This window comes from Eschrichtius robustus, chromosome 2 (assembly GCF_028021215.1).
Source record: "Eschrichtius robustus isolate mEscRob2 chromosome 2, mEscRob2.pri, whole genome shotgun sequence".
In the NCBI taxonomy this organism is placed as follows: Eukaryota; Metazoa; Chordata; class Mammalia; order Artiodactyla; family Eschrichtiidae; genus Eschrichtius; species Eschrichtius robustus.
This window is the reverse complement of record NC_090825.1, coordinates 94240766-94266490: the sequence shown is the minus strand read 5'-3', so window position 1 is coordinate 94266490 and position 25725 is coordinate 94240766. Positions and strand designations below refer to the sequence as shown.

The 25725-nt window shown below is 35.7% G+C and overlaps 1 protein-coding gene across 2 annotated transcripts in view; it reads left to right on the top strand.

Moving 5' to 3' along the window:
• Nucleotides 1-21149, top strand: part of PGGT1B (protein geranylgeranyltransferase type I subunit beta) — a 55028-nt gene extending 33879 nt beyond the window's left edge. For both annotated transcript variants that reach the window (XM_068535741.1, XM_068535742.1), the window contains exons 6-9: nt 3676-3721; nt 11234-11418; nt 16961-17069; nt 20958-21149. In XM_068535741.1, the coding sequence (XP_068391842.1) occupies nt 3676-3721; nt 11234-11418; nt 16961-17069; nt 20958-21139 (522 nt within the window). In that variant the 3' untranslated portion in view covers nt 21140-21149. The remainder of the gene's footprint in view (nt 1-3675; nt 3722-11233; nt 11419-16960; nt 17070-20957) is intronic.
• Nucleotides 21150-25725: the final 4576 nt, after the last annotated feature.

Below are 25725 nucleotides of genomic sequence, written 5' to 3'. Positions count from 1 at the left end.
ATGATAGAATATGTCTGAAAGTCACAATTTAAAACAATATGATCTAGGCATATTATTTGGAAGCACCAAGATGTATACTCCAGAAGAAATGGCCAAATACTGAAAAGTGGTTGCCTCTGGAAAGGGGTACTGGAGGAGTGTGAGGAATGATGCAGGGAATCACTGTTTTGTTATAAATTTTTGTTGTAAATTTTTCAGTACCATTTAACTTTCTAAATGGTGGATGTGTATACCTTTGATAAAATAAATTTTTTAAAATATGCTTTTTTAGGGTTTTTTTTAAATAATTTTTTAAAAGCATATGTTATGCTTTTTTCAAAATGAAAAAATAAAACAAACATAAAGGGAAAAAAAAAAGAATTACCATATGACCCAGCAATCCCACTGCTGGGCATATACCCAGAGATAGCTATAATTCAAAAAGACACGTGCATCCCAGTGTTCATTGCAGCACTGTTTACAATAGCCTGGTTATGGAAGCAGCCTAAATGCCCATCGACAGACAAATGGATAAAGAAGATGTGGTACATGCATACAATGGAATATTACTCAGCCATAAAAAAGGAACGAAATTGGGTCATTTGCAGAGACATGGATGGACCTAGAGACTGTCATGCAGAGTGAAGTCAGAAAGAGAAAAACAAATATCGTATATTAACGCGTATATGTGGAATCTAGAAAAATGGTACAGATGAACCAGTTTGCAAGGCAGAAATAGGGACACAGATGTAGAGAACAAAAGTATGGACACCAAGGGGGGAAAGCGTGGGGGGTATGGTGAATTGAGAGATTGGGAATGACATATATACACCGATATGTATAAAATAGATAACTAATAAGAACCTGCTGTATAAAAAAACAAATGCATACATAAAGTTTATCAGATATTGCCCATTTTCTCTACAAAAGGTGTGAACCAATTTATATTCCCACCAGTGTATGAGAGTGCCTGTGTCCACACAGTCTCACCAGTAGAATGTGTTGTCACACAGTTTTTATTTTTACCAATGTGATGGGTGAAAAATGGTATCTCAGTGTTTTTAATTTGCATTTATTTTATTAGGAATGAGTTTGACCATTTTCTTAACTTTAGACTGTACAAAACCAGGCCACAGGCCAGATTTAACCTGTAGTCCCCAGTTTGCTGACCCCTACTTGTAGTCCATTACTTTTCCTTTTTCTTTAGGTATTCCAAGTTTGTGTGTTTTCTTTCTTTGCTTAGCTTTCATTTCAACCACTTTCTCTCTGACCCTTTTTACTTCTTTATCTCATTTTTATTCTCTTTGCTCTTTTCAGCCTTTCTTAAATGTCCCTTACTGTGTTTTCCTGAAATCATTTAATTTTTATTTCTTCCTACTGTTTATCCTTTTCATTTTTTAACATTAAATCTCTTTTCATATTCCCAAATGCTTATTTGAGGATATGCAATTGAGTTTGGGGTGCTGTATTACAGTTTTCCTTTGCTTTATCACCATTTATTGGAGGTGAAGGCAGATTTTCCTATGCTGGGATGTTTTCATTTTGATGGTTGTGTTTTCATCTCAGAGTTACTTTGTGTAGATTTGCCTTTTTCTGTTTAGTCATTAGTGGATTTTTTTTTTTGTTACAAGAATTCCTAGTTTAAGAGTGCCCTCTTTTCAAGGCAGAGAAACAAAGTATGATTTCTTTAATTTAGAGTGTCTTTTTGTTTGTTTGTTTAGTGATTGGGGAAGGTTTGTGAGTTCTGTGATTTTCTGGTAGGAGAAAGGTTCTCTTTTGTTTCCCGGGTTTTTGCATTTTGCTCTTTGGAGTTTTCATTTATTTGGTCTTCAGTGGGCCCTTCTCCCTTCCTTTTTTAACTGTCTTCACCAGACTTATGCCCATTGAATGCTGCCACCTTGACTTGCACACTCTCCTCGGTCTCTTCTCTGTAGTCACTGTTCAGTGTTACCGGAGCTCCTACAGTACAGGCATCCTCGCTTCGCCTGGTAGTGCCAGACTGTAATGATGCTCTTGCAGGCTGAAATGATGCGAAGTGATTTTAATCATCAGTGGGAAAAATGACACTTGTTCTGTGACCTTTATAATTTTTTGCCAAAACATTAAAAACTATTACTGTTATAAATGGACACAGAATGTTTTAATGGTAAAACCAATGTTTATTTATTGTACATCGTAATTTAAAACATTAGCAATGTTGAAAATTAAAGTGTTTTCTGTGTAAAAAAATTCATCAATAGTAGTTTGAACAGCACTGTTTGTCTTCTTCTCATTATATAATTTATAATATCGAGCAGGCACTTTTCTGTCTTGGTAAATGATCATACTCCTTTCTAAATTTGTATCAGCTTCCAACATTCTGTCCTTTGCATTTTCATTGTTGTGAAATATCTGAGAGTTCCTTTTATGTGAAGTTTTTGCCAGCATCTCTTCTCTAGAACATCTCCATCTTTTTCATCAGAGCCACTTTCCTCATTTATGTAGATATTTTGCCTTCACTTGATTTTTCTGACTGCATATCTAGTCTCAATCAGCCAGCACTGTCATGATAGCTGTTTCTTTTATTACTCTGTTTGATCTCAATTTCACTTTCAGTGTTACTGCTTTTCATTTCTTTACTGCATTTTCATCTTTGGTAGCCAGTCTCCTTTTTTGATTATATTTTTGAAACATCATGTGGGTTTATTACTAAAAGACAAAGAGACAGCACAGCCACATACATTGCTGTCTGTGTGTGAACTGAATAACATATGCAATGACCAGTTACTCACAGACTTTGAAAAAGGTGACGTGATTGGTCACTGATTGTGATACACATCTATTAGGTATGTAATGGTTTGTGGACTGAGGAGCTAGCAGCAAGTTTGTACTTTATGCAGTTGCTCACAGTTAATATATTGTTATTACTGAAATTTGAACCATACTATGTTACTTAACTAAGCCAGGGTACCTGGAATTTGTGTATATTGGAACTGTGCAAAGCAAGGATTGCCTGTATTTCACACTCAGGCTTTTCCTAGTGATTTAAGCTAGTGATTTTAGGTAATCTCAGACCTGCCATTAGCCCCCCTCCTCTCTCTTCCTCACAAGTTTTCATAGATTGCCCTTGCTCTCTGCAAAAGTATGTCAGGAGTGTGGGATTTGATGCTTCTTTTTCTATAGACAGGAAATTTGAAGCTTGAGCATGTCTTCTAGCTTTGACAAGGTTTCTGTTTTATGTAGTTGTATTGTTCTTATCCTGTTTTGATTTTGTGGGATATGTGGGGAGATTCAAATTTAGGCAGGCACCATTATCATCGGCTACCCAAGAGCCTCAAAATAGATTTGTTTTGTGTTTATAATGTTATAGGAGTATAAAATCCTTACACTTTCCTTAAATTCATATATTCTTGCAAGTGGGAGAGGAATAAAGGTTGGGGCTTCTTATTGGGTAGAAATTAAATATGTAGGTGCCATCTTTGAACAGTCTGTTCTCGGAATATGCCTAGTGCATACATTTACTGATTTGGCTTGGTGAATAAGACAAGAGCAGGTACTTGAAAATGCCTAGATCTATTTCATTGTGGGAAAGAGTGCATATTTTGAAAAATATAAAGGAGAACTAAAATTAGATCAGGAGACAAAAAATTAGCATAATGACAACTTATTTATTTATTATTATTTCCCTATTAAACTGAACATATTTTTCTTTTTCAGTCCTATGACAATGGGTTGGCACAGGGAGCTGGACTTGAATCTCATGGTAAGGCATCTTAAAATAAATGGACATGTAGTTTCTTTTGTTCCTTCAAATAACATCATGGTATCTTCAACATGTAGGACCTCAGAAGTCTGTCTCAACTCTTGGTGCACCCTGACTGTCTTCTTTCCTACTTCTCTCTGTTGACACTGCTGTGCCAACTCGAGCCTCTCCTAGGTCAGTAACCATTCAGAGATTATTCAGACCAGAATGTTCATACAGTACTTTCTGGTGATCATTTCAGCTGTTAGTTGCATGAAAACATCTTGGGATGATTTAAAATATTGTTAGAAAACAGCACGTTTTCTTCTTTGGTATAATACTAAAAAGCTAGATACAGAGTATTAAACATGAATCAATGAATTTGTGAAGAAAAAAATTTTTTTACCTTCCTTAATATAATTGTCCTAAGTCATAGTGATAAAACATTTTGCCACATAGCATATGTTCACTACGTACATTAATACAGTCTCTCCTTTCACACTTTTCCTCAATTTTGGCAGAACCAGAGTGAGCGATAGTCACTCAGTTTGTCAGAACATCAATAGCCTGAACTCTTTGAAGTGGAATATATCATGTAGAAGTAAATGTACTTCCATGCTCCTTTTTTTTTAAAAAAAAAAAAAAAAAAAGAGCCCAGATCAGGGAGGCTCTCTGAGTGAAATCCTTGTTTCCTCTTCATCACAGCAGTGTTTTTGCGCTCACCTGTGTGTCCATCCCTCTGCTTGCACGATAGAGTAGAAAGAACACATGAGCATTCAGGTCTCAGCCCTAACACTAGCTATGTGGCTTAGGCCCCTTACTTAATCTCTCTGAGGATTTCCTCATCAACAGAATAGAAATAATTATATCTTTCTTTAAAATTATTGTTAGAGATATGAGGGAAACTGGTTTGTAAACTGTAAACCGTGTATAAACATTTTTTTAAAACACATTCCTTGTGCTTTCCCTAGGAACTGTCCTATCAGGTGTCTCCTCCCTCTCTGACATTTTCACTCCCTCCTTCGGTGGTATTTGTAGAGTATATGTGTCACTAAGGGGCGTATAGAAAACTGTCTTGGATTTTCCTCTGAAGCCGTACTACAATTAGGACATCATAATTCTTGTGTATGTCTATATGAGATTGGGGGTGGCAGTAGCAATTATGTCACTGGTCATCACCACTTGGTAAGGAGGGATATACTTGTAGTTGCACAAAGAGGAAATCTGGCGTCTATAAGAATTTCTGAGAAGACGAGGTCTGGGCTCACTATCATAAAGGATGTTAATGGGCAAGCTGAGGAGATACTTCGCAGTGCAGGAGACCTGTGGAACAGACACTCTTGTTCCCCAGAATATGGGATTATGTTCTCTGGGATATGAAACAGAGAGGGCCACTCAAACATGATACTCTCTGATGGAAAAAAAGTCTTGCTGAGTCACACAAACAGTGATTTGGAGTCAGTATGACTCGAGTAGGATCACACCCAGCAAGATCATCATTGATGGGCTGTGGTTCATGCCAAAAAGCTTACATCTTCCTTTTACACTCTTTTTGTCTTGGTAGGTTTAAGGTCTAAAGCCCGAGAGGAGGGCTTCCTACTCAGGGTGCCACAGTACCGGGTGTGCTGCAAATGGGCTATAGGCATGTCAAGCTATTGCTGCCTCAGCCTTTGGAGCAGCCAAGACCTGGGTGTCTAGAGCTCCCGTTTAGGTGCCAGGAGCTCGCTCCTCAGGTCACCGCTGTGTGTCCTACAAATGTCAGACGTTTTAATGTTCTTGTGTGCTGTGAGGTTAGATAGGCCGAGAAGTACTACTCTAGAAGGCTTTGGTATAGCCTCCCTTCCCTATCTTATCACTGTCTACACTGGCAAGAGAAACCTCTTTCTAAAAAGTAGTCCTGCAGATTGGGCACTCTGAAGTCATGGTGTTCTCCCTTTTTCTTCTCTTATTAATCTTTTTAGAATAGTGGTCCAGGTACACTATTTGCCCTTCTACACAAATGGCTGTTCTTTAATTTTTCTGTGTAAGATTCAGCAACTTAAATGAAATATTTCTTTTAAAGTCATGAATGATCTACATTTCAAATCCAGTGTCTTTTTCTTATTCCTCATCTTCTATTTATTGAAGCAAATGAAGCTGTTAGCCTCTTCCCCTTCTTTCTTGAAGTATCACATTGCTCTTGTCCTTCTTCCTGACACGTTGTTTCTGGCTCCTTCACCATTTTTGTTTCTTCCTCTCACCTCTTTATCTTAGTCCAACTTTCTTCTTTTCTTTGGATCATTCATCTTTCTAAATATCAGGACTCTTATACTTGCTATTCCTTCTATATAGAATCCTCCACTCCCGTCCCTAGCAAACACCTGGCTTCATTTCACATCCTTCAGGTATTGGCTCAAATGATATTTTTGGATAAGCCCCCTTTTTAAAATTGCAAACCACCCACAAACATACCTCCTGTTTAGAATTGCAGACCAACCACAGATACATACCCCATTCTCTGTCCCCCTTTCTGGCTTTATTTTTCTCCATATCACTTTTATTTTATTTATTTGTTTATTGTCTGTCTCCACATAATATATGCCTCACGAGATCAGAGGTTTTGGCCTGTTTTATTCACTGTTGTATCTCCCACACTTGTAACATATGGCACATAGTTAAATGAACTAACAGATGGTTCTCTATCAATCATCCCTGGTGTGATGGCACCCACACTTTGTTTCCAAATCTATACTGTTGCTTCTGAGCTGCATACCGCCTTTCTGTGTGCCTGCCAGGCATAGCTAGCTACCTTTGTATCTCTCAAGCTGCACATTTTTAAAAACCATCATTCTCCTCTTTCCTTCCTTCCAAGTCTGTTTTTGCTATTCAGGAATGTGGAACTATTCTGACCTACTGATTTTTCAGAGCCAGAAATCCAGAATTTGGGGTGTTTAATCTCCTGTTCTGTTTTTTTTTGTTGTTGTTCTTAACTTGCCAGTCACACCAGTCCTCCATTAGTCACCAGTTTATAACCTTTTACAGACTTAAAAGGAAAAGAATTTATTTATTAAGCAGCTGCTCTGTGCCAGCTAACAGTTATTCTCACTTAATCCTCACACTAGCCCTCCGAGAGTGGACATCTTTGTATTAGTTAGATTCAATCAGAAGCAAAATCACTATGAATATTAAAGACTAGGAATTTATTATAGGAGTAAGATTTTACATGGTTGTGGAAGAAGATGGAGAAGGCCCTGAAAGGGGTAGTAGGTGGATCAGGGAAGAGTCACTGACAAGCTCTCCTGAGGCACTGGCACAGGTGGACAAGTGAGACCTTGCAGGGGAATCTGGAGAGCCAGGCGCATCCAGCTGCCAGAATGTAACTGGAAGGCTCTTGTTCGTACATCCATTTGTGGGCCTGGTTTCACTAGAGCAAGAAGTAAAAAGAACTTGGATTCCAAGTATATGGGAGAATAAGGGCAAGCTAGACTCTCACAGCACCTCTACCCTTGTCTCTCACCTCCTGTGCCCACAACCAGGGTAATGGCTACTGCTTCACTTCCACCTTAGAGATCTCACACAGATTTCTCTAGCTTCAGACCACATAAAGAAGGGGATTCTGGGAAACAGTTCTCGCTTAGCCAAGTTAACACAGCATAAAACCACCACAGTGATTATTGTCGTTTTACTCAGAGAAGGTAAGTAACTTAACTCCTAGGCTCACATATCAGGTAAGTGTCTTGAAACCCTATGCTTGTTCAGCAGTACCATTCTGCCCATATTTAAATCCCTTAGTTTAGTTCTCCGTGGTCCAGTGCCAGCCTAGCTTTGTAGATACACATGTGAGAGATCCCTTCCATGCGCTCTAGGTTGCAGAGAAAATGTATTCTCCGAATGTTCTTACATGCCTTCTCACCCCTGGACTTTGCTAATGTTCTTTTTCCTATACTTGAAATGCTTCCCCTTTACTCGCTTCTCTTCATTTACCTTTTCTTAAACTTCAAATTTTACCCATCTTTCTATGCCTAGTTTCACTGTCACATTCTTTGTAAAATCTTTCATTGTTTCTTGTCCCCCCTAGCCCTAAGCAATTTCTCCCTTTTCTATATTCCCGTAATACTTGGTTCGTACCATTTACTTCTGTTTACCTTCTCTGCTAGGTTGTAAGCTGATCGTGTCTTATTTATGTCATACTCCATATGCCCTTGAATATTGTAGTTGTTCAGTACATGTTCGATGAGTTAGTTATGCTGTATTCCACTCTGCATCCCAAAGCTGGGAAGGCTGAATTTAGAATGTGTACTTCTGCTACACTTTGATGTTAATCAAGTTTCTTCATGTGCTTTTTGTCCTAATTCTGCGGTCTAAATGCTACTTAATATACTGTTTTCTTTTTCTTTTTAACTCAACTGCTGTTCTCCAACACCTGCTTAGCCTGGAGTCCATTTGTCACGAAAACTAAATAGGCACATTGTACCCTTCTAGGCCATGATTATCAAATGTTATGATTCTGTTTATCCTAGTGATTCTTTTACGATATTACAGTTCTAGGGGAAAATGTTCATGTGTTTTGGAAGAATTAGATTTTCCTACTTTGCTAGGATTGAAACTACTTTTCCTCTTGAGATTCATAATGTAAAAGTTCAGATATATTAATTTGATTCCGTGATTCTTTTAGAATATCTCTACTCCTCAATCCAGAAGAGAAGTATTAAACTTTACTTGGCCTGATTTCGTCTAAGCATTCGACTCCCTTGAATCTACCTCACTTTACCTTTTTCATGTGGTGTTTAAGAGTAAAATGGTGTACTTATTTGTGTACCTGTTTACTTAGCTTTCTACTTTAGCTGTATGTTTGTTGACCATCTTAAATTACACATTTCAGAGCACATAGATTCTTTCAAATTATTTGGTATATACAAATAGATACTAAGAGAATGCTTAAAAACAAGCTTTAAAACCTTATGGGAACAATAAGTTAAAGCATAAGTAAAGCATAGCAAACAGAACCAGAGTCAGGAACACCTCCTTTACCCTGCGACTGGAAGAACTGGGGTAGGTTGTAAAGAGAGAACCAGTCCCTCCCAGCTGTGATTTTTTTATGACTGTGGTATTCTGTGTACATTAATTATCCACATAACTGAAGCATTTCACTTTAGGTGGCAAACTTTCAGCAATTTCAGGTGGAAATCTTTCCCTTATTTGAATGTGCCTTAATATTCTCGTACTCTTACATGCCTTCGATAAAGAAGGTTATTTTCATAACCTTCAACCAGGGCATGATGAACAGAATTTAATCTTTTCTTGATGAATTCAGATCATTATTATGAGAAGGAATTCTTAAATTGTACTTTATATAGTGACGTAACATTCTCGAAGTTTTTTGAAGTTTGTAGGAATCATTGACCTAATCCTATTTAGCCCCAAAAGGATATTCTAGTTGAGTTCTTATGCGTGCTTTTTCTTACTGTACTTATTGTCAGAATGTTACCTGTCTTTTCTTGCTGTTTTTATGTCTGCCTCTAACGCTCTTCTAACATCCTACTTTTAATCCAGGTTTTTAGTACTGGTTTTTAAAAATTGTTTAGACAGGAACCTCTCGGGGGTAAATGTTGATAAGTGAATTTTAGCTTAAAGAATAGACTTTGTAATGACTGTGTTTGGCTACTCAGAGACCAAGCTTACTTCAGAAATTGTCATTTTCAAAATCTGGTCATTTGGGCAAAGGAAAGAGTATTTTTATTTTGAATTGTGCCAGTTTGCTTTAAAAAATCCGAACAATTATTTTGGAGAGTAACAATTAAATGTGTCTTTATTTCTTGGTAGATAGTTTTAAAGATTATGTACTTTCTCTTAGAGGCTTTATATTTAATGATGTAATAATACCTGAAGTCATGGCCAGCTTGTCATGAAAGAGAAATTGAAACTAGTAGGTCATTGAAGGGGAAATAAGATTGATAGTTGCTGAATAGAAATTATTCTAAAAGGTTATGATAAATTTGTTTTTTGTTTTAATTCACTCATGACTAACATAGATCTCTCATTTTTTTTTCCATTGGGAAAAATTCTGAAGACCAAATAGTTCTTACAGTGTGACCCTTTTATTTATTTATTTTTATTTTTTTGACAGTGACCCTTTTAATGTGATAGCTGCCTTGCATTTTCTAGAGAGCATGCTCACTTTTCCTTTGCCAGAGATGCAACCAAGATTTGTAACACCAAAAGGAAAGTTACAGGATGAGGCATATTAGGAACAATCTATTTAAAGAGATGGAATTAATAAAAATCACTAGGTCAAGTTGTAATAAATTGGAAATATAAGTATTTTCAAATTGTTTGGAGTTGACAGCAGATAACGCCAATGGAAAGTGGTGGGGGTTTTTTTGTTGTTGTTTTTTTCCTTTATGGAAAAATACTGACTTTTCATTTCCCGAGGAAAGTAATTACCTTTGTGACTATACTGGTTCTATTGATGCTATAACATTTTAATAAACTTAGGGGTATAAAACAACACAAATTTATTCTCTTACAGTTCCAGAGGCCAGAAGTCTGAACTGCATCTTACAGGGCTTCAAATCAAGGTGTCAGCAGGGCAGGTTTTTTCTGGAGGCTCCAGGAGATAATCTGTTCCTTTGTCTCTTTCAGCTTCTGGTGGCTGCTGACATTCTTTGACTTCTTGTCTCATCACTTTAGTCTCTGCTTCCATAGTCACAATGCCTCCTCTTTGACTGTAGTTTAATCTCCCTCTGCCCCCCTTTTATAGGGACACTTGTGGTTACACTTAGGGTACACCCCATCCAGGATGATCTCCCTGTCTGAAGATCCTTAACTTCCATCACATTTGCAGAGTCCTTTTTGCCATATAAGGTAGCATGCCCATGTTCAGGGATTAGGACCTGGATATCACTGGGGGGCATTAGTCAGTCTACCATAGTGAGCATGGACATGTATTGTGCATCTACTTCCAGATACAGTTTTCTTCTCCACACTACCCCCATCCCCAACACACACACACACACACACACACACACACACTCTTTCCTTTTGCTGAAACTTTTCTTCCTTAAATTTCTTAAGCTGACATATAAGCTTCTAGTTTATGTTATATGTGAAAATCAGTCTGCAGCTTTAGGCAGATGGAACCTCAATTCATAAGCAATATACTGTCTTTAAGGGAATTAAAATCAGACTCAGGTGATAGAGTAGTAGGGAGTAGGAGTTCTAGATTTTAGTTTCAACTCTCCCATTAACCATATAATTTTGAACTACTTTCTAAATCTCTTCATTTAAAAAATTGTTCTTACAGCTTTAAGTTATTTTAAAATTTTTTTCTATTTCATCAAGTTCATATTGAAGACTCCAGTGCTTAGTGGTTATTTTAAATAGTGAAATTAAGGTAAATAAAATAGTGAAATAAAAGTAAAATTAATTGTCTTTTAATTTTACTTTTATTTCACTATTTTCTGGAGTTATTTAACCCTTTTTTTCTTCAATCATTTCATATTATTTTCCTAGACATCTAGTAAGTGTAAAGTATTGTGTGGTTTTAATTAACAGGAGGATCAACTTTTTGTGGCATTGCATCACTGTGCCTGATGGGTAAACTAGAAGAAGTTTTTTCAGAAAAAGAATTGAACAGGATAAAGAGGTGGTGTATAATGAGACAACAAAACGGTTATCATGGAAGACCTAATAAGCCTGTCGACACCTGTTATTCTTTTTGGGTGGGAGCAACTCTAAAGGTAAGAGAAATAATAAAAATGAGAAACCTTTACTCTTTGTTAATAAAAAAAAACTGTGCTTAAAGGGTTTGGTCTTTGTAATGTTCATTAAATATTGTTAGCTTTAGGGCAAAAGGTTTTTCCTTTTGCTCTGGCAAAGCTAGTCTCTGTATGGTTTTTCCACAGAATTCAGTTATCTGTTGTGCTACTTAAAAATTTCTATTCTTATAAAGCTCTAGTGTCCCAGAACCTATGTAAGAAAGTAGGTGTAATATCATAAAAAACTTGTACCTGGGACTGATCAGTGGTCTATCTAGTGGGGAGATCTGTCTGAACATACCAGTAAAGGATTTGTGGGAAAATTTAATCTTAAAAGATAAACCGTGGGTCATTCCTTTAAAAACCATCTAAGGTTTTCTATTTTGTATTAATTTATTTGTGTAAGCCTTCTGAAATTATTGATGAATATGTTCATACATTTTCCCCATCTCTGCTACCTTTTGATGTACCTAAATACATAAGCTTATTAGCCATTGGGTACCCACAAGTTTTCAATACCTTAAAATTGCCTTTTTTGCCTTTAAAAACATATCACCTAGGCCTGATATTCAGGAATCTAACCAAAGTCTATGTTCATCATCTATACACAGTAAGTCCCCTGCATATGAACAAGTTGCATTCCGAGAGTGCGTTCGTAAGTCCAGTTTGTTCGTTAAGTCTAACAGAGTTAGCCTAGGTACCCAACTAACACAATCAGCTCTATAGTACTGTACTGTAATAGGTTTATAATACTTTTCACACAAATAATATGTAAAAAACAAACAGAAAAAGTAGAACATTTTTAATCCTACAGTATAGTACTTTGAAAAGTACAATAGTACAGTACAACAGCTGGCACATGGGCTGGCATCGAGTGAACAGGCAAGAAGAGTTACTGACTGGAGGAGGGAGAGGAGGTGGGAGATGGCTGAGCTGAAGGATCGTCAGCAATAGGAGACGGAGGGCAAGCTGCAGTTTCACTCATGCCTGATGTGGATGGCACAGGTTCTGGTTCCTTGCTGGATTCAATTCTATCTACCCTCTTGAAAAAACGATCCAGTGATGTCTGGGTAGTAGCTCTTTTTTTCTCATCACAGATGACACGCTAGCACTGGATTGCATTCTGAACGGCTGCTGCAACCTTCGTGTACCGTTCTACATTCGGGTCCTGTGCCTCAAAAACTAACAGTGCCTCCTCAAAGAAAGAAAATCCCCTTGCCATTTCCTGCATCATGAATCTCTTCGGTTCTTCAGTTACTACTTCTTCCTCTTGTCTCTCTTTATCCTTTCTCTGGGCCTCCAGTTCCATCAGGTCTTCATTAGTAAACTTCTCATGTTGCACAGCAAGGAATTCAATGAAGTCGTCCTCTTGCAGATCTAGCTTGAAATAAAGATACTGTACTACTGTACTCTATACAGTACTGTACAGTAGAGTACACAAAAAGCACAACCACTTGTAGAGGATGCACGCATGTGACAATGTACGCCAGACATGTGAACTGACTTACGGGATTGGACGTGTGAATGCACGTTCGCATCTTTGAATGTTCACAACTTGAAGGTTCGTTTGTGGGGACTTACTATAATATCCTAATTTTTTCTCTTAAACAGAATTCATACATGTGGTTGAAATGAATTGGGAAAATAGAACAATTTAAAGTGAAGGCAGTAGCCTCTGTCTCTCTTCTCACTTCTAGTGCCATTCCTCAGGTGCACCATTTTAATTTTTTTAATTATGAAAAATTTCAAACATACTCAAAAGAAGAGAAAATAGTGTATAATGAACCCTTAATATGTTCATCAACCAATCTCAACAGTTTTCATCCCAAACAAAGCCAGCCTTCGTTCATCCATATACCTACCCACTTCCCCCACCCTCACTGACTAATATTTTAAAGCAAATCCCAGATACCATTTTCTATATTATCTGGAAATTTTTCAGTATAATCGCTAAACATAAATAGCTTTTTAAAAAATGGAACCGTAATGTCACTTCTAAGAAATCAGCCATAATTCCTTATCGTTAAATATCAAGTCAGGATGATATATATTTCCTATTGCATCACATCAAGAGGCATATAATATAATCTCTGGCTGTCTCTCCTTTTGATCAAAGGCCTCCAGAGTTGTCAAAACTGATTAATCCATTATAAAGTTCCCCATCAGCCTTCTTTGTTCACTTTTTTTATGGTGTTAAAATATATGTAATGTAATAAAGTTTAACTATTTATAAGTGTACAAATCACAGTGTTGTGTAACCATTACCACTGTCTATACCCCAAACATTGTCATCATCCTAAACATAAAATGTGCTTATTAAACAGTAACTCCCCATTCTCCCATCCCTCCAGCCCTGCTAACCTCTATTCTACTTTTTGTCTCTGTGAATTTACTTATTCTAGGTACATCATATAAGTAGAATCATATAATCTACTGTGTCCTGTGTCTGGCTTATATTTCTCAAGCTCCATCCATATTGTCACAAATATCAAAATTTCGTTCCTTCTTATGGTTGAGTAAATATACCTGTTGCATGTATATACCACATTTTGTTTTTCTGTTCATCTGTTGATGGACACTTGGATTGTTTTCACCTTTTGGCTATTGTAAATACGGTGGCAATGAGCACTGGTGTAAAATAAATATCTGTTTCTGGATAATTACCTAGGAGTGGAATCTGTGGATTACATGGTAATTATGTGTTCAATTTTTTGAGAAACCACCAAACTATTTTCCACAGTGGCTGCACCATTTTACATTCCCACTAGCAATGTATAAGGGTTCCAGTTTCTCTACATTCTCACCAATACTTGTTTTTTCTTTTCATAATACCATCCTAATGGCTATGCGGTGACATCTCATTGTGGTTTTGATTTGCATTTCCCTAATGATTAGTGATATTGAGCATCTTTTGATGTGCTTATTGGCCATCCTGTGTATCTTCTTCGGAGAAATGTCCAATTTATCTATTTTTTCTTTTGTTGCCTGTGCTTTTGGTTGTTATTCCATGAAATCATTGCCAAATCCAGTGTTACGAAGATTTTCCCCAATGTTTTATTCCAACAGTTTTATAGTTTTAGTTCTTGAGCGTAGGTCTTTGATCCACTTTGAGTTGATTTTTGTATATGGTATAAAGCAAGAGCTTCAGCTTCATCCTTTTACATGTGGACATCCAGCTTTCCCAATACCATTTGTTGTAAAGACAGTTCTTTACCCATTAAATGTTCTTGGCACCTTTGTCAAAAATTGCCTGTTTATTTCTGGGCTCTCCATTCTATTACATTGGTCCTTACTGTTTTAATTACTGTAGCTTTGTAGTAAGTTTCAACGTCAGGAAGTATGAGTCCTCGACATTTTTCTTTTTAAAGATTGTTTTGGCTCTTCAGGGCCCCTTTCAGTTTCATGTGAATTTAAGGATTGGCTTTCCCATTTCTTAGGAAAAAGGCTGTTGAAAGTTTGATAGAGTTTACATTGAATCTGTAGATTGCTTTGAGTAGTGTTGACATCTTAACAATGTCAGGTCTTCCTATCCATGATGATGGAATGTTTATCCATTTATTTAGATCTTTAATCTTTCACCAGTGTTTTATAGTTTTTTGTATACAGATCTTTCACCTGCTTAGATAGGTTTATTCCTAAGTATTTAAATTCTTTTGGAAGCTATTATGAGTGGAATTGCTTTCTTAGTTTCCTTTTGGATTGTTTGTTGCTGATGTATAAAAGCTTCATCATCTTCATATGGAATGGTTTTAGCAGCCGTTGAGGATCATTACTTAGGTCCATTATGTCATTGGGGGTTGCTAAATGGTGATATTCTATCATTCCCTCTAAATTTATTAACTAGGATTCTTTTATAAAGAAGAATTTCACTTTAAGGTATGGTTGTACAGAGAAAGGCAGATGATTCTTCTCTTAATTTTAATAATGTTCATTCAGTCAGTGAGTTGGTTCCCTAGCATCCTCTAAAGTTTTCCAATAAAATAATTGGGTTTTAGGGTTTTTTCTTTTTTACCCTTTGAGTATCACTGTGAACTCATAGATTTTAATATATTTTATCCATTTTAGTCCATTACATTGTTCTTTTTAATGCTCAAATTGTCCCATCTTTAGCCAGTAGGAGCCCCTTCAAGTTGTTTCTTGAGTCTTTTTGATATGACCTTGGTGGTCTTTGACAACTTTCTAAAGGCAACTACTTTTAAACCTTTTTAAAAATTTTAATTCTTATGGATAACTTTAAATAATAACTTTAAATATGCTGATTTCTTGACTTAACACCTTTAGACATTATCCCAGCTATGAAAACATATTCCCAACTATGAAAAATGAAGATTTGGCCTCCCCTTTTTCCAGCAAATTGTTACTGGTATATATTTTTTTTAGTTCTGAACCATTTCTCTTCCTCTCCCTTCTAAACCTTTCAGTTTACCTTTACTTTTACAGCGTCAACTTAGGTAACATTCATATTTTGTTCAGTAACAGTGATCAAATATTTTATGCTTTGCCTGTAGGTTGATTTTAAAATTTGAAAACCAGTAATCACATATTAGGGCTTATAAATGTTTTTTATTGCTAAACCAAGTACAGTGTTAAGATTATTGTTCCTTCTTTCTATGTAATGACCTATTTGCCACTTAATGAAAAATGTTTCTAGCATCAGCAGTCTAAAGAGTCTCTGCTTATATTCTATTAATTAAACCAAATGAATGAATAAGTTGGTTTCTTATTTGTACCATAACCTTATTATTGGTTTTGTTTCTCTTTTTGAGAAATAATGCTTCTTTATTAATCATTAATACCTTTCGTGGCTCTCTGATTTATTGACACACTTTCAGCTGCTTTGTGACACTTCTTGAACTTTCTTATCTACTGCTCAGCACCCCCCGACCCTGTTCTCTTCACAGTTTGACAATCCTTTATTTTTTTCTATTGAATGGTATCTTCAGAGAAAGGACAAATACATGTCCTAAATCTTTAAGCTGCATAATTTTTTATGCTAAAATTGTATTTGTCTCACCTTGTATCTTTCCTAATTAAAGAGCTTTAATTTTTTACTATTCTCAAACAAAACTGTCTCTAGCACGTGGTTAATAATTTTTGTTGCTCTTTTTTGAAATATTTTTAGTTTTCATTACCAGCAATTTGTAACTAATAGTTCAAAAGCCTGTTATAAGAGTTAGAATATAGGTTAATAAAATTGCCCTTTTAAAAATAACTGATGAAGTTGAACATACTGGGAAGTTGTGTTTTGAATGTAGCTAAAAGTGATGCAGAGAAGTCAGTTGGGTATGGTTCAAAAGAAGGAAATAGTGAGTGGGTCAAGAAAAGGAGAGTATATTTGATAAGATGATAAAAGAAAGTTAATGTGCTTGAGAATTTTAAATGCTTAAGCCCCCTAGGCTTGCTCTGAGAGCCTTATTACTTAATTAGAGAAAAGCATATTTAAATTACATATATCTGAAAATTGAGCCAAAGGTCAATATGAAAGTTTTATGTCAATAAATTTATATTTGTCATGTCATTTCAGCTTCTGAAAATTTTCCAGTATACTAACTTCGAGAAAAATAGAAATTATATCTTATCAACTCAAGATCGCCTCGTAGGGGGATTTGCCAAGTGGCCAGATAGTCATCCAGGTAATTTATTTTTTGTATAAATCCAGAGCAACTTTTGTTTTGTTTATTTTTTGAGTAGATCTTCAAGCATTTTTGTCAGAAAGGGCATATGATAGAAAATATAGGCACAGTTGTAAACTTACTTTAAATAATGTTTTTAAAAAGGTAAATTGTTTAAGTTTACAGTAGATTTAGGGTCTTTGGGGTGTAAAGGAAGGATTTGATTATCAAGATGCATTGGTATAGTTTGCCCTTTTTTCCATATATTTCACTTAGCAGTGTTTCATTTTGTTGCGGGCAGTAAGGCAGATGGTCTGAATGGTCCCTGTCCAAAATAGAATTGGTTCATCCAAGATCTTTAGGATTACTGGCTATCACTTGAGCTCTGCAGAATAAATTACTCTTAAATCCAAAAGGGAGCTAGTTCTTACCCTTTTCATAAGTCATTAAATCAGAAATCTCAAATCCTGAATACAGGTGTCCCTCACTGTCCATACTCTTATTCTCTGAATTTTGGCAGATTCAGGTTATTTTTTTTAGATGAATACTTTTGCTATATGAACTCTCAAACCATTCACTCTCTAAAACTCAGGAACCAAATAGATTCAGACAATACAATATTCCATGCTTTCCCAGCTCAGGAAAGGCATGGATGTGAAGAACAGAGGATTCTTGTATTTCATAAGTACTTTTAAAAGAGTTCTTCAGAAATAATGACGTTTCTTCAAAATATGTGGATAATTCTGCTATTTTCCAAACCTAGACAGGCCATAGTCTAAGCCGCATGCTCTAATATAATAAAGTCAGTAACTACGTGGATGCCATCTACAGACCCCTCAGGCCTAGCCTGCCAGCACAGCTCATCATCTCCATGTCCTGCCCCAAACCTTTGGTGGCACTAGGCCCAAGTTCAGGCCTAGGATTCTGCAGATGTCTTACCAGTCTTCCTCTAGTCCAGTGCCCCTCCTAGTGACACTTTTGTGTGTGTGTATGTACATTTGCTTAAATGAGAGGAAAGGGGCCAAAGCTCTTTTCAGACTCCCAAAGGGATCTCTGATGCAGAAGAGAACCTCTAATCTAAACTCTTCTATTAAGTCTCTTAAAATTGTTCAAAAACTTTCTTAGCACTCAGAGTCAGGTGGCATGGCACACAAGGCCCTCCCAAGATTTGGCTCCTCTCCCACCTCTAGCATCATTCTCCAAGCTACTTGCCCTTCCCCCTTAGGGTTCACCGCCAGCAAAATGAATCTATTTATAACTTCCAAAAAACTCAATTCAAGACTTTGTTAACAATAAGTCAGAACACTGACACTTTTGATAAGCAAATTGACTAAGTATTAGCTATAAATATATGACAGTGGATTGAAGGAAGGATTGTTTTTGCAGCATTGCAGTAGTGTCATGGTTTTCATTATGAGTCTAGAACCTCTTCACCTCCTCTCTTGTCATGGAACGGTTACAGTCAGAATATGTACCTGAATCGAGATACAGATAAGGGGCGCATGGAATCATGTTTTTTTACCTGAAGTGAGCAGGAATATTTCCTGACATCCATATTAATGTGTATTTTCATGCAAAATATGCTTCTTTTTTAAAAAATGTACAATGCTTTTAATTTCTAAAGCAAAATAATATTTTTAAATTTGGTATCTATAACACATAGCTATAAATATGTTTGAAAAGTGCCTCAAGAAAACAATTCTTTTGGTATTGATTCCATTGTTTTCAATCAGTACATGGTACTATTTTAAAAAATAATGTACTGTTTTAACAAATAATGGGAATAGGGAAATGACAGTCTCTTGAAAAGCATTTGTTATATAAACGTATTGAGATACATTTTGATTTTTTACAGTAGCTTTTTTAAAAGAAAATTCTTGGAGCTTTTTCCTAGAGAGATCAGTTGTTAAGTTTAACATTTGAGTAAATACTTGGATGTAATATTTTTTATAGATATGTTACAATGTCTTCAGATCCTGTACATTACAGAGCATAGGAAGTCTTTGTATGATAAATTGAATTTATGTGGAAAAGATCTGTTCCCAGAGCTGTTATAAAAATCATTTTAGTAAGAGTTTTTAAAATTAGCTTATTCTTGGTTCTAATAAATCAATCTAGTAGCAGATTTGACAGAGATTTTATATACATTTATAGGAAAAACTTATGAAAAGAATGAAGTTTTATTATGAGGAAAATATATATTTCAGCATCTAAAGTGCTTGAATACGTCACTACCTACAAAGAGTTTTTTTAAATTTGTTTTTGAGGATTGAAACGTTTAACTTCTATTTCATTAGCTTTTACAAAAAATCCTTTTGAGAAAAAAAATTATTCTTACATTACTGGAAAGTGTAAGATCCTATTTTATTTATTCTAAGTGTATTTTCTGTTGCATTCTTTTTTATTATTATTATTTATTTATTTTTGGCTGTGTTGGGTCTTCGTTTCTGTGCGAGGGCCTTCTCTAGTTGCGGCAAGCGGGGGCCACTCTTCATTGCGGTGCGCGGGCCTCTCACTATCGCGGCCTCTCTTGTTGCGGAGCACAGGCTCCAGACGCGCAGGCTCAGTAGCTGTGGCTCACGGGCCCAGTTGCTCCGCGGCATGTGGGATCCTCCCAGACCAGGGCTCGAACCCGTGTCCCCTGCATCGGCAGGCAGACCCTCAACCACTGCGCCACGGGGGAAGCCCTTCTGTTGCATTCTTTTCCTAGAAATGTTTCCTTATTTCTACACAATAAAATTTAATGTTGCTTTTTAATTTTAGAAAAACTGCAAGAAAACTGTAATAGTATAGGAAAAATCAAGTTTATTTTTTGTGGTCTGAAAATTAGAGGAAAATGAGCTAGAAGAAACCTAAGTATTCTCTGAAAAAGACATAAAAGGGGATTAACATGGACCTTCATTGGTGAAATAACTTTTTCACAAATAACATTGAGTAAGCACAACTATCTGTCATTCCTTTTTTGAAAAGTAAATGATACTTTTGTAAGTAAAACTTTCTCTTTAATTCTTTTGACACAAAAGATGTTTTGAACTTTAATAAGCTCATGAGACCATAAATGATGACAAACTCAAAAACAGAAAAAAATTTTGACTGCTACAAAATCTGCTTTTTGTAGTGTTCCCATAACTGCAGTTCTCTGAGCTCTTTCAGTCTCAGGCAAGCAACAGCCATGTGAGTTCAGTGGCCATTTAATGGAAGAAAGTTGCTGCCCCCTGAAAGATGGGAAACGGTAGTGAGGCCACTGTAGAAGAATTGTTATGGTATGAACACTCACATTATTATGACCAAATAGAATGTGTGAGTTTGTTTTTATTGTCAGGTCAGATATTTTTAGAATGACTGACATTACCTGAAATAGGGAAATTAAATATGGTACAGCATTCCAGAATGGATTATTTTGCCTAAGCTTCTTTCACTTAACATAGTATTGTCATCGTATATGGTTTAGGAACTGTCAGAGGTAAAACTTAAGGGGGAGGGCTAATGCTACTTAGATTCTGAGGTTTATTTTCACTTTTAAGAAAAAAATTTCTGTTTATGATATAAAGCTCCTTGTTTCCATATTCTATAGTAAGCAAAAGGGAAAACCCATTAGAGTGAGAAGTCTTTTATATCACTGGTACTTTTCCTTTTTGTTCTTTAATCACAGAGGATGTTGGTAATGTCACTTCTTCAGCTAGGAACTGTTCTCCTTTGTTAGTGATGTTTTCTTGATAATGTATCATCTGATTTTGATCACCTGGTTTTTAAAAATTTGGGGTTTGAGACTTTGAGAAAGCAAATATTTCAAAAACTGTATTTAGTATTTTTCTAAATTTATTTTTAATGTAGTGATGGGCTGATAAGTAGCTAAAATATTTTGTACAAATAAGAATGCCTGTTGTGATAAAACTGCCTTATTTTCAGATGCTTTGCATGCATACTTTGGAATTTGTGGCCTGTCACTAATGGAGGAAAGTGGCATTTGTAAAGTTCATCCTGCCCTGAACGTAAGCACACGGACTTCTGAGCGCCTTCGAGATCTCCATCAGAGCTGGAAAACCAAGGACTCTAAACAGTGCTCAGAGAATGTACACATCTCCACATGACTAACTTTAGATTGGGAGGGTGGGGGGGATTTGTAGCCTAACTGTAGCTCAAGGTTAAAAGCCATGTATAACCAAGTGTGCTCTTTTTTTTAAGAGGTAGAGTCTTACAATTGAATCTTGTGCTGATGTCACTTTGGTATATGGTCTTGAGCCAGTAACCTTCGTACTAGGTTTCAAGGAAATCTTTGTTGAAGTTTGAACCACAGTGGACTCTGTTGTGGTTCTTAAATGTTTATATACTGTATTTCTAAGTTCTTTGAGGCAAACTAACTGTATGTATGAAGGTTATCTTTTTAAAAAGCTCTTCAGTACAAAATTGTATCATAAATACAAATCTTCAAAAGGAGTTTACAGTTCACATAGCATTGATAATCTTCAGGTGAACACTTAGTGATCATTTAAAAAGCTTGACTGCTGATGGTAGAACATTGCTTTAATGAATCAAGCATCTGGGATTATTCTTTGAAAACAGATGATCCCATAATTTTTAAAAAGAAGACTTATTTTGACTTAAGTAAAATGTGCCAGTTAAACTTTTGTGGCCTATACAAATGAAATTAACTTCATAGCAAGAATGAATAGGCTTAACTAATACAATAATTTTCTAAAGGGAGATTGTTTTAAGAAGACTGTTATGTAACTGAGGGACAAGTAATATAACTGTATGTGATTGTGAATGGGGAAGTTTTGTGCTGTGTGGGTCATTTATTTTAGATGTTGCTGGGGTAAATAACAGTTATGTTTGATTTTACTCTCAAATCATTAGTTGCTTTTTTTTCCTTTCTGCAGATAAAAAAGTCTTATCTAGAAGGAAAGCCATTTAATGGTTTTGTTTCTTTTTCTGAGATATGTGATACTGTAAATTATACTTGTACTTTTATAACTGAGTTATTTTTAGCCATTTGGATTCTTATTTTTAGTTTGTTGCCCCAGTGTGTTAGCTGCTCTAATTTCAAACTGATGATTTTCTAATTTTTTCAAATGAAATAAGTAAACATTTAAGTAAAAAAAATAGCACCACTCAAGTAAAGTTAATGGTGTAGCTCCGTACACGGTCATTCATATTTTTGTATTTTCAGGTAAGTGGGAAGGAAATGTACCATTTAGGGTTAAGGACTGGGGTTTTGCTTTTCTTTGTTTTGTTTTCTTCATTCTGTGACCTAGCTAATTGTAAAGGAGTTAGTATAAAAACTCATCTTTATTAGTAATCAATTTATCAGTAAATTACATCTGTCACTGTTGCTCTATGACGTTCAAAGTTATGAGAGTAGTGCTGAAATGGAGAAGGAAATCTCTTCACCAGAGGGACTGGGTTTCATTTAAAGTCTTGGTGATAATAAATGTTGGATTATTAGTTTTACAAGTATCAGTGTAAAAACTAAGTTACTAGTATCACTGTTTAGGTATTGTAATATTTAAATTTTTATTTTAATTTCTTTCCTAGAGTGGAGAAAAAATACCCTTAAATAATGGTCCTTCCCAAAGGAAACCTAGTATATACTTGGAGAAATGATTCATCTATTATTGGCATGCTTAGTTTTAAATCCCAATTTGCCAAAGTCAAAAAAAAATTTTTTTTTAATTAGAAATAAAATCAGTTTTCAGATGGTGGGGATAAAATAAGCCTAACAACAGATGTCATCCTTCCATGAGTTATTCCAGTTTGTACCAGTTTAAATTCTGACAAATTGACATCTACATCTCAAACTAACTCATTTTGTAGACATCAGGAGTTAAAATGGCATATATGTAACGGCTTTAGAACTATTTAAAAAGCCCCAGTTTTTTTTTTCCTGAATTGCCGTTCATGGTTGGAAGCTTAAAAAGTTAGTAATAGTAGCCGTATTCATATGAAGGAGAATTCCAAGGTCAAAGTATTTCAAAAAACTACTAAATATTTTCTAACTCCTTGTGTAATTTAATAGCATAAGATTATGTATTACAATATGATTCTAATTGATATACTCGTGAGAGACCTCCTTGTGAAACTTTATGGACCAGTGAATGTTCACATTCCAAGCAGCATATTGACCAAAAAAATACCAGCCCATTGTGAATTGTGGAGAAACTATTACCAACTTTTTCTAAATAGTTACCTACAAGAAAAGTATTAATAAAATAAATTATAAGCACTATTTCATATATGTACTTGGTTCTTTAGCAGTGGTGATAGAATAAGAAGGGGAATATGAAGTCTCAGTAACTCTGTTCTCTATGCTCTACGGCCAACTCCAGTATGGTATTTTTTAGACTATGGTAGGAGAGGCCTTGTTTTGAGCATATGCATGAAAACAAGGTTCATCAGGTCATATAACAGAATATCAACCTATTTATCATCTACAGTGCTTTTAGATTTGACCTATAATATGTGTACATTTTAATTAGATCTTTAAATAATTATTTATAAATATTCAAATTCAAATAGAAGTTTTGCCGACAGTGGTACATAGTCTGAAACTGTCGGGCCTGATAATCTTTGAGAGTTAGTATAGTAAGGAGGTGCTCTGGAGTCAGATGACTTGGGTTTAAATCCTAGATCTGCCAGTTCACCAGTGTAATCTTGGACCCTAACTTCCCCTTTGATAAAATGAGGGGGGAAAAATCTAACTCACAAGATTGTTTGAAGATCAAATGAGGTAATACATATAAAGTACTTAGCATAGTACTAAGTAAATAAAGTAAATTCCTGAAATAAAGTAAATTCCTAATTATAATTTCTGTCATAACCATCATAAAATTGTTTTTAAAACCTCTCTTTTCTGTAATAGAGATCCCACAGAGTTTAAACTCGAGGAAGATGATGGCAGCATTGTAGTTTCTCAATCTCCCCATTCGAATCCAGAGTAACTAGGATAGCTATTCTACAAAACTAGATGACAGGGTGTCCCCATGAACTTCAGAATACAGTTTTATAAGGACAAACCACTGACCAACATGGTTTCAGCATCTGTGTGGGAGGAAGTGAAAGGCAGGCAGCTGGTTTCTGACAGCCTTGAGAATAGAACTATAACATTGCCCCCAGTTTCTCACTAGAAAGTAACAGTGGGCCAGTCTGAGAACAAAAGCTGAAACTGGGAGGGGTTCTACAGGTCCCCATTTGCAGGTAAGTGTTAGAGCAATATGATACGGTCTGATGATTGTGCTAGAGCAGTCTGGGCCCTGTCCTGTATACATCTTAAAACCAATGAGATAAAGCCTAGCTAGAAATAGAATCCAAATTGGGCAGGATAGGTACAATAGGACAAAGAGAAGAGAGAGTCCAGATAAATGTTGGGAAGGAAAGTCAGTATACCTAGACATTATATGTGGACATAGATAATTTTTTAAATCACTTTGTGAAAATGAAACAGGAACTTCAGGGCCATAGAGCAAAGAAAAGTCGTCCTAGGGCACCCCTTCCTCCTAAAAGTACAGGAAGACTCATTTCACCCAAAAACAAAATCAAAACCTGAGAAGGATTACAGTCAAAGCCCATTCAAAGTTGTTTTAAGGAATAAAAGAATAAGCAGCCCAATATCCCCACAGACATTGGAAGCACACCAGAAGGACATGACCACAAGACTGATGAAAACCTAGTATTTATTGATTTTAAAAAAGCCATTATGACAGGAAATTTATAGTTTTAGAACAATATCAATAAAAATGAGAAAAGCTAAGAATTACACAATCGAGTCTTAAAAACTGGAGGAAAAAGCAAACCAAAAGGAAGTAGAAGGAAGGGATTAATAAAAAGGGGGAAGGAGGGAAGACAAGATAGACAAACCACCAGACAATCTTTTCAAGAAAAAAAGGGAGGAAGCAAAAACACAAAAGTTTAAATGACAAGAGAGAAATAACCATAAAACAGGAAAATTTTCAAAATTATAACACTACTTTGAGTAATTTTATATAATAAATTAGAAAATAATAACCTTTCTTAGAAAAATGCCAATTGCCAAGATTACCAAAGTAGATACAGAAATTCAAAACAAATGGACTCTTTACAAAAAAAAAAATCAGGCCCAGATTGTTTCAAGGGTATTTCTACCAAACTGTCATGATTAAATAATCCTAATGTTGTTTAAACAATTCCAGGGGCTATAAAGAGACTCTTGAACCTCAAAGGGCAAAAAACACAAAAAAGGCTTCTAAATTCATTTTGTAAAGTGAACATGATAAGCATTGTTTCTAAAACCTGACAAAGTTTGTACCAAAGAGAAAATTATAGACCGTTCTCACTTATGAATATATCAGTACATAAATGTTAACAGTACATTAGCAAACAATTCAACAACACTGTCAAAAAATATTAAGTCATGAGTAAGTTGGATTTATTATAGGAATCTGCAAGACTATTATTAGACAATCCATTAATATTCATCATATTAAAAGAGTTAAGGAGAAAAATCATGATTATCTCCATCTTTGCAGAAAAGACACTTGACAAAATTGAGCACTCATTTATGTTAAATATACTCAATAAGTAGAAATTGATGAGTAATTCATTGACATTGTACCTCTGCCCAAAAGCCAGCATCTTAATGTCGATACTGAAGTCAGGAACAAGGCCCACTATCTCCTCTACTATTTAACTTTGTGTTGGGGGA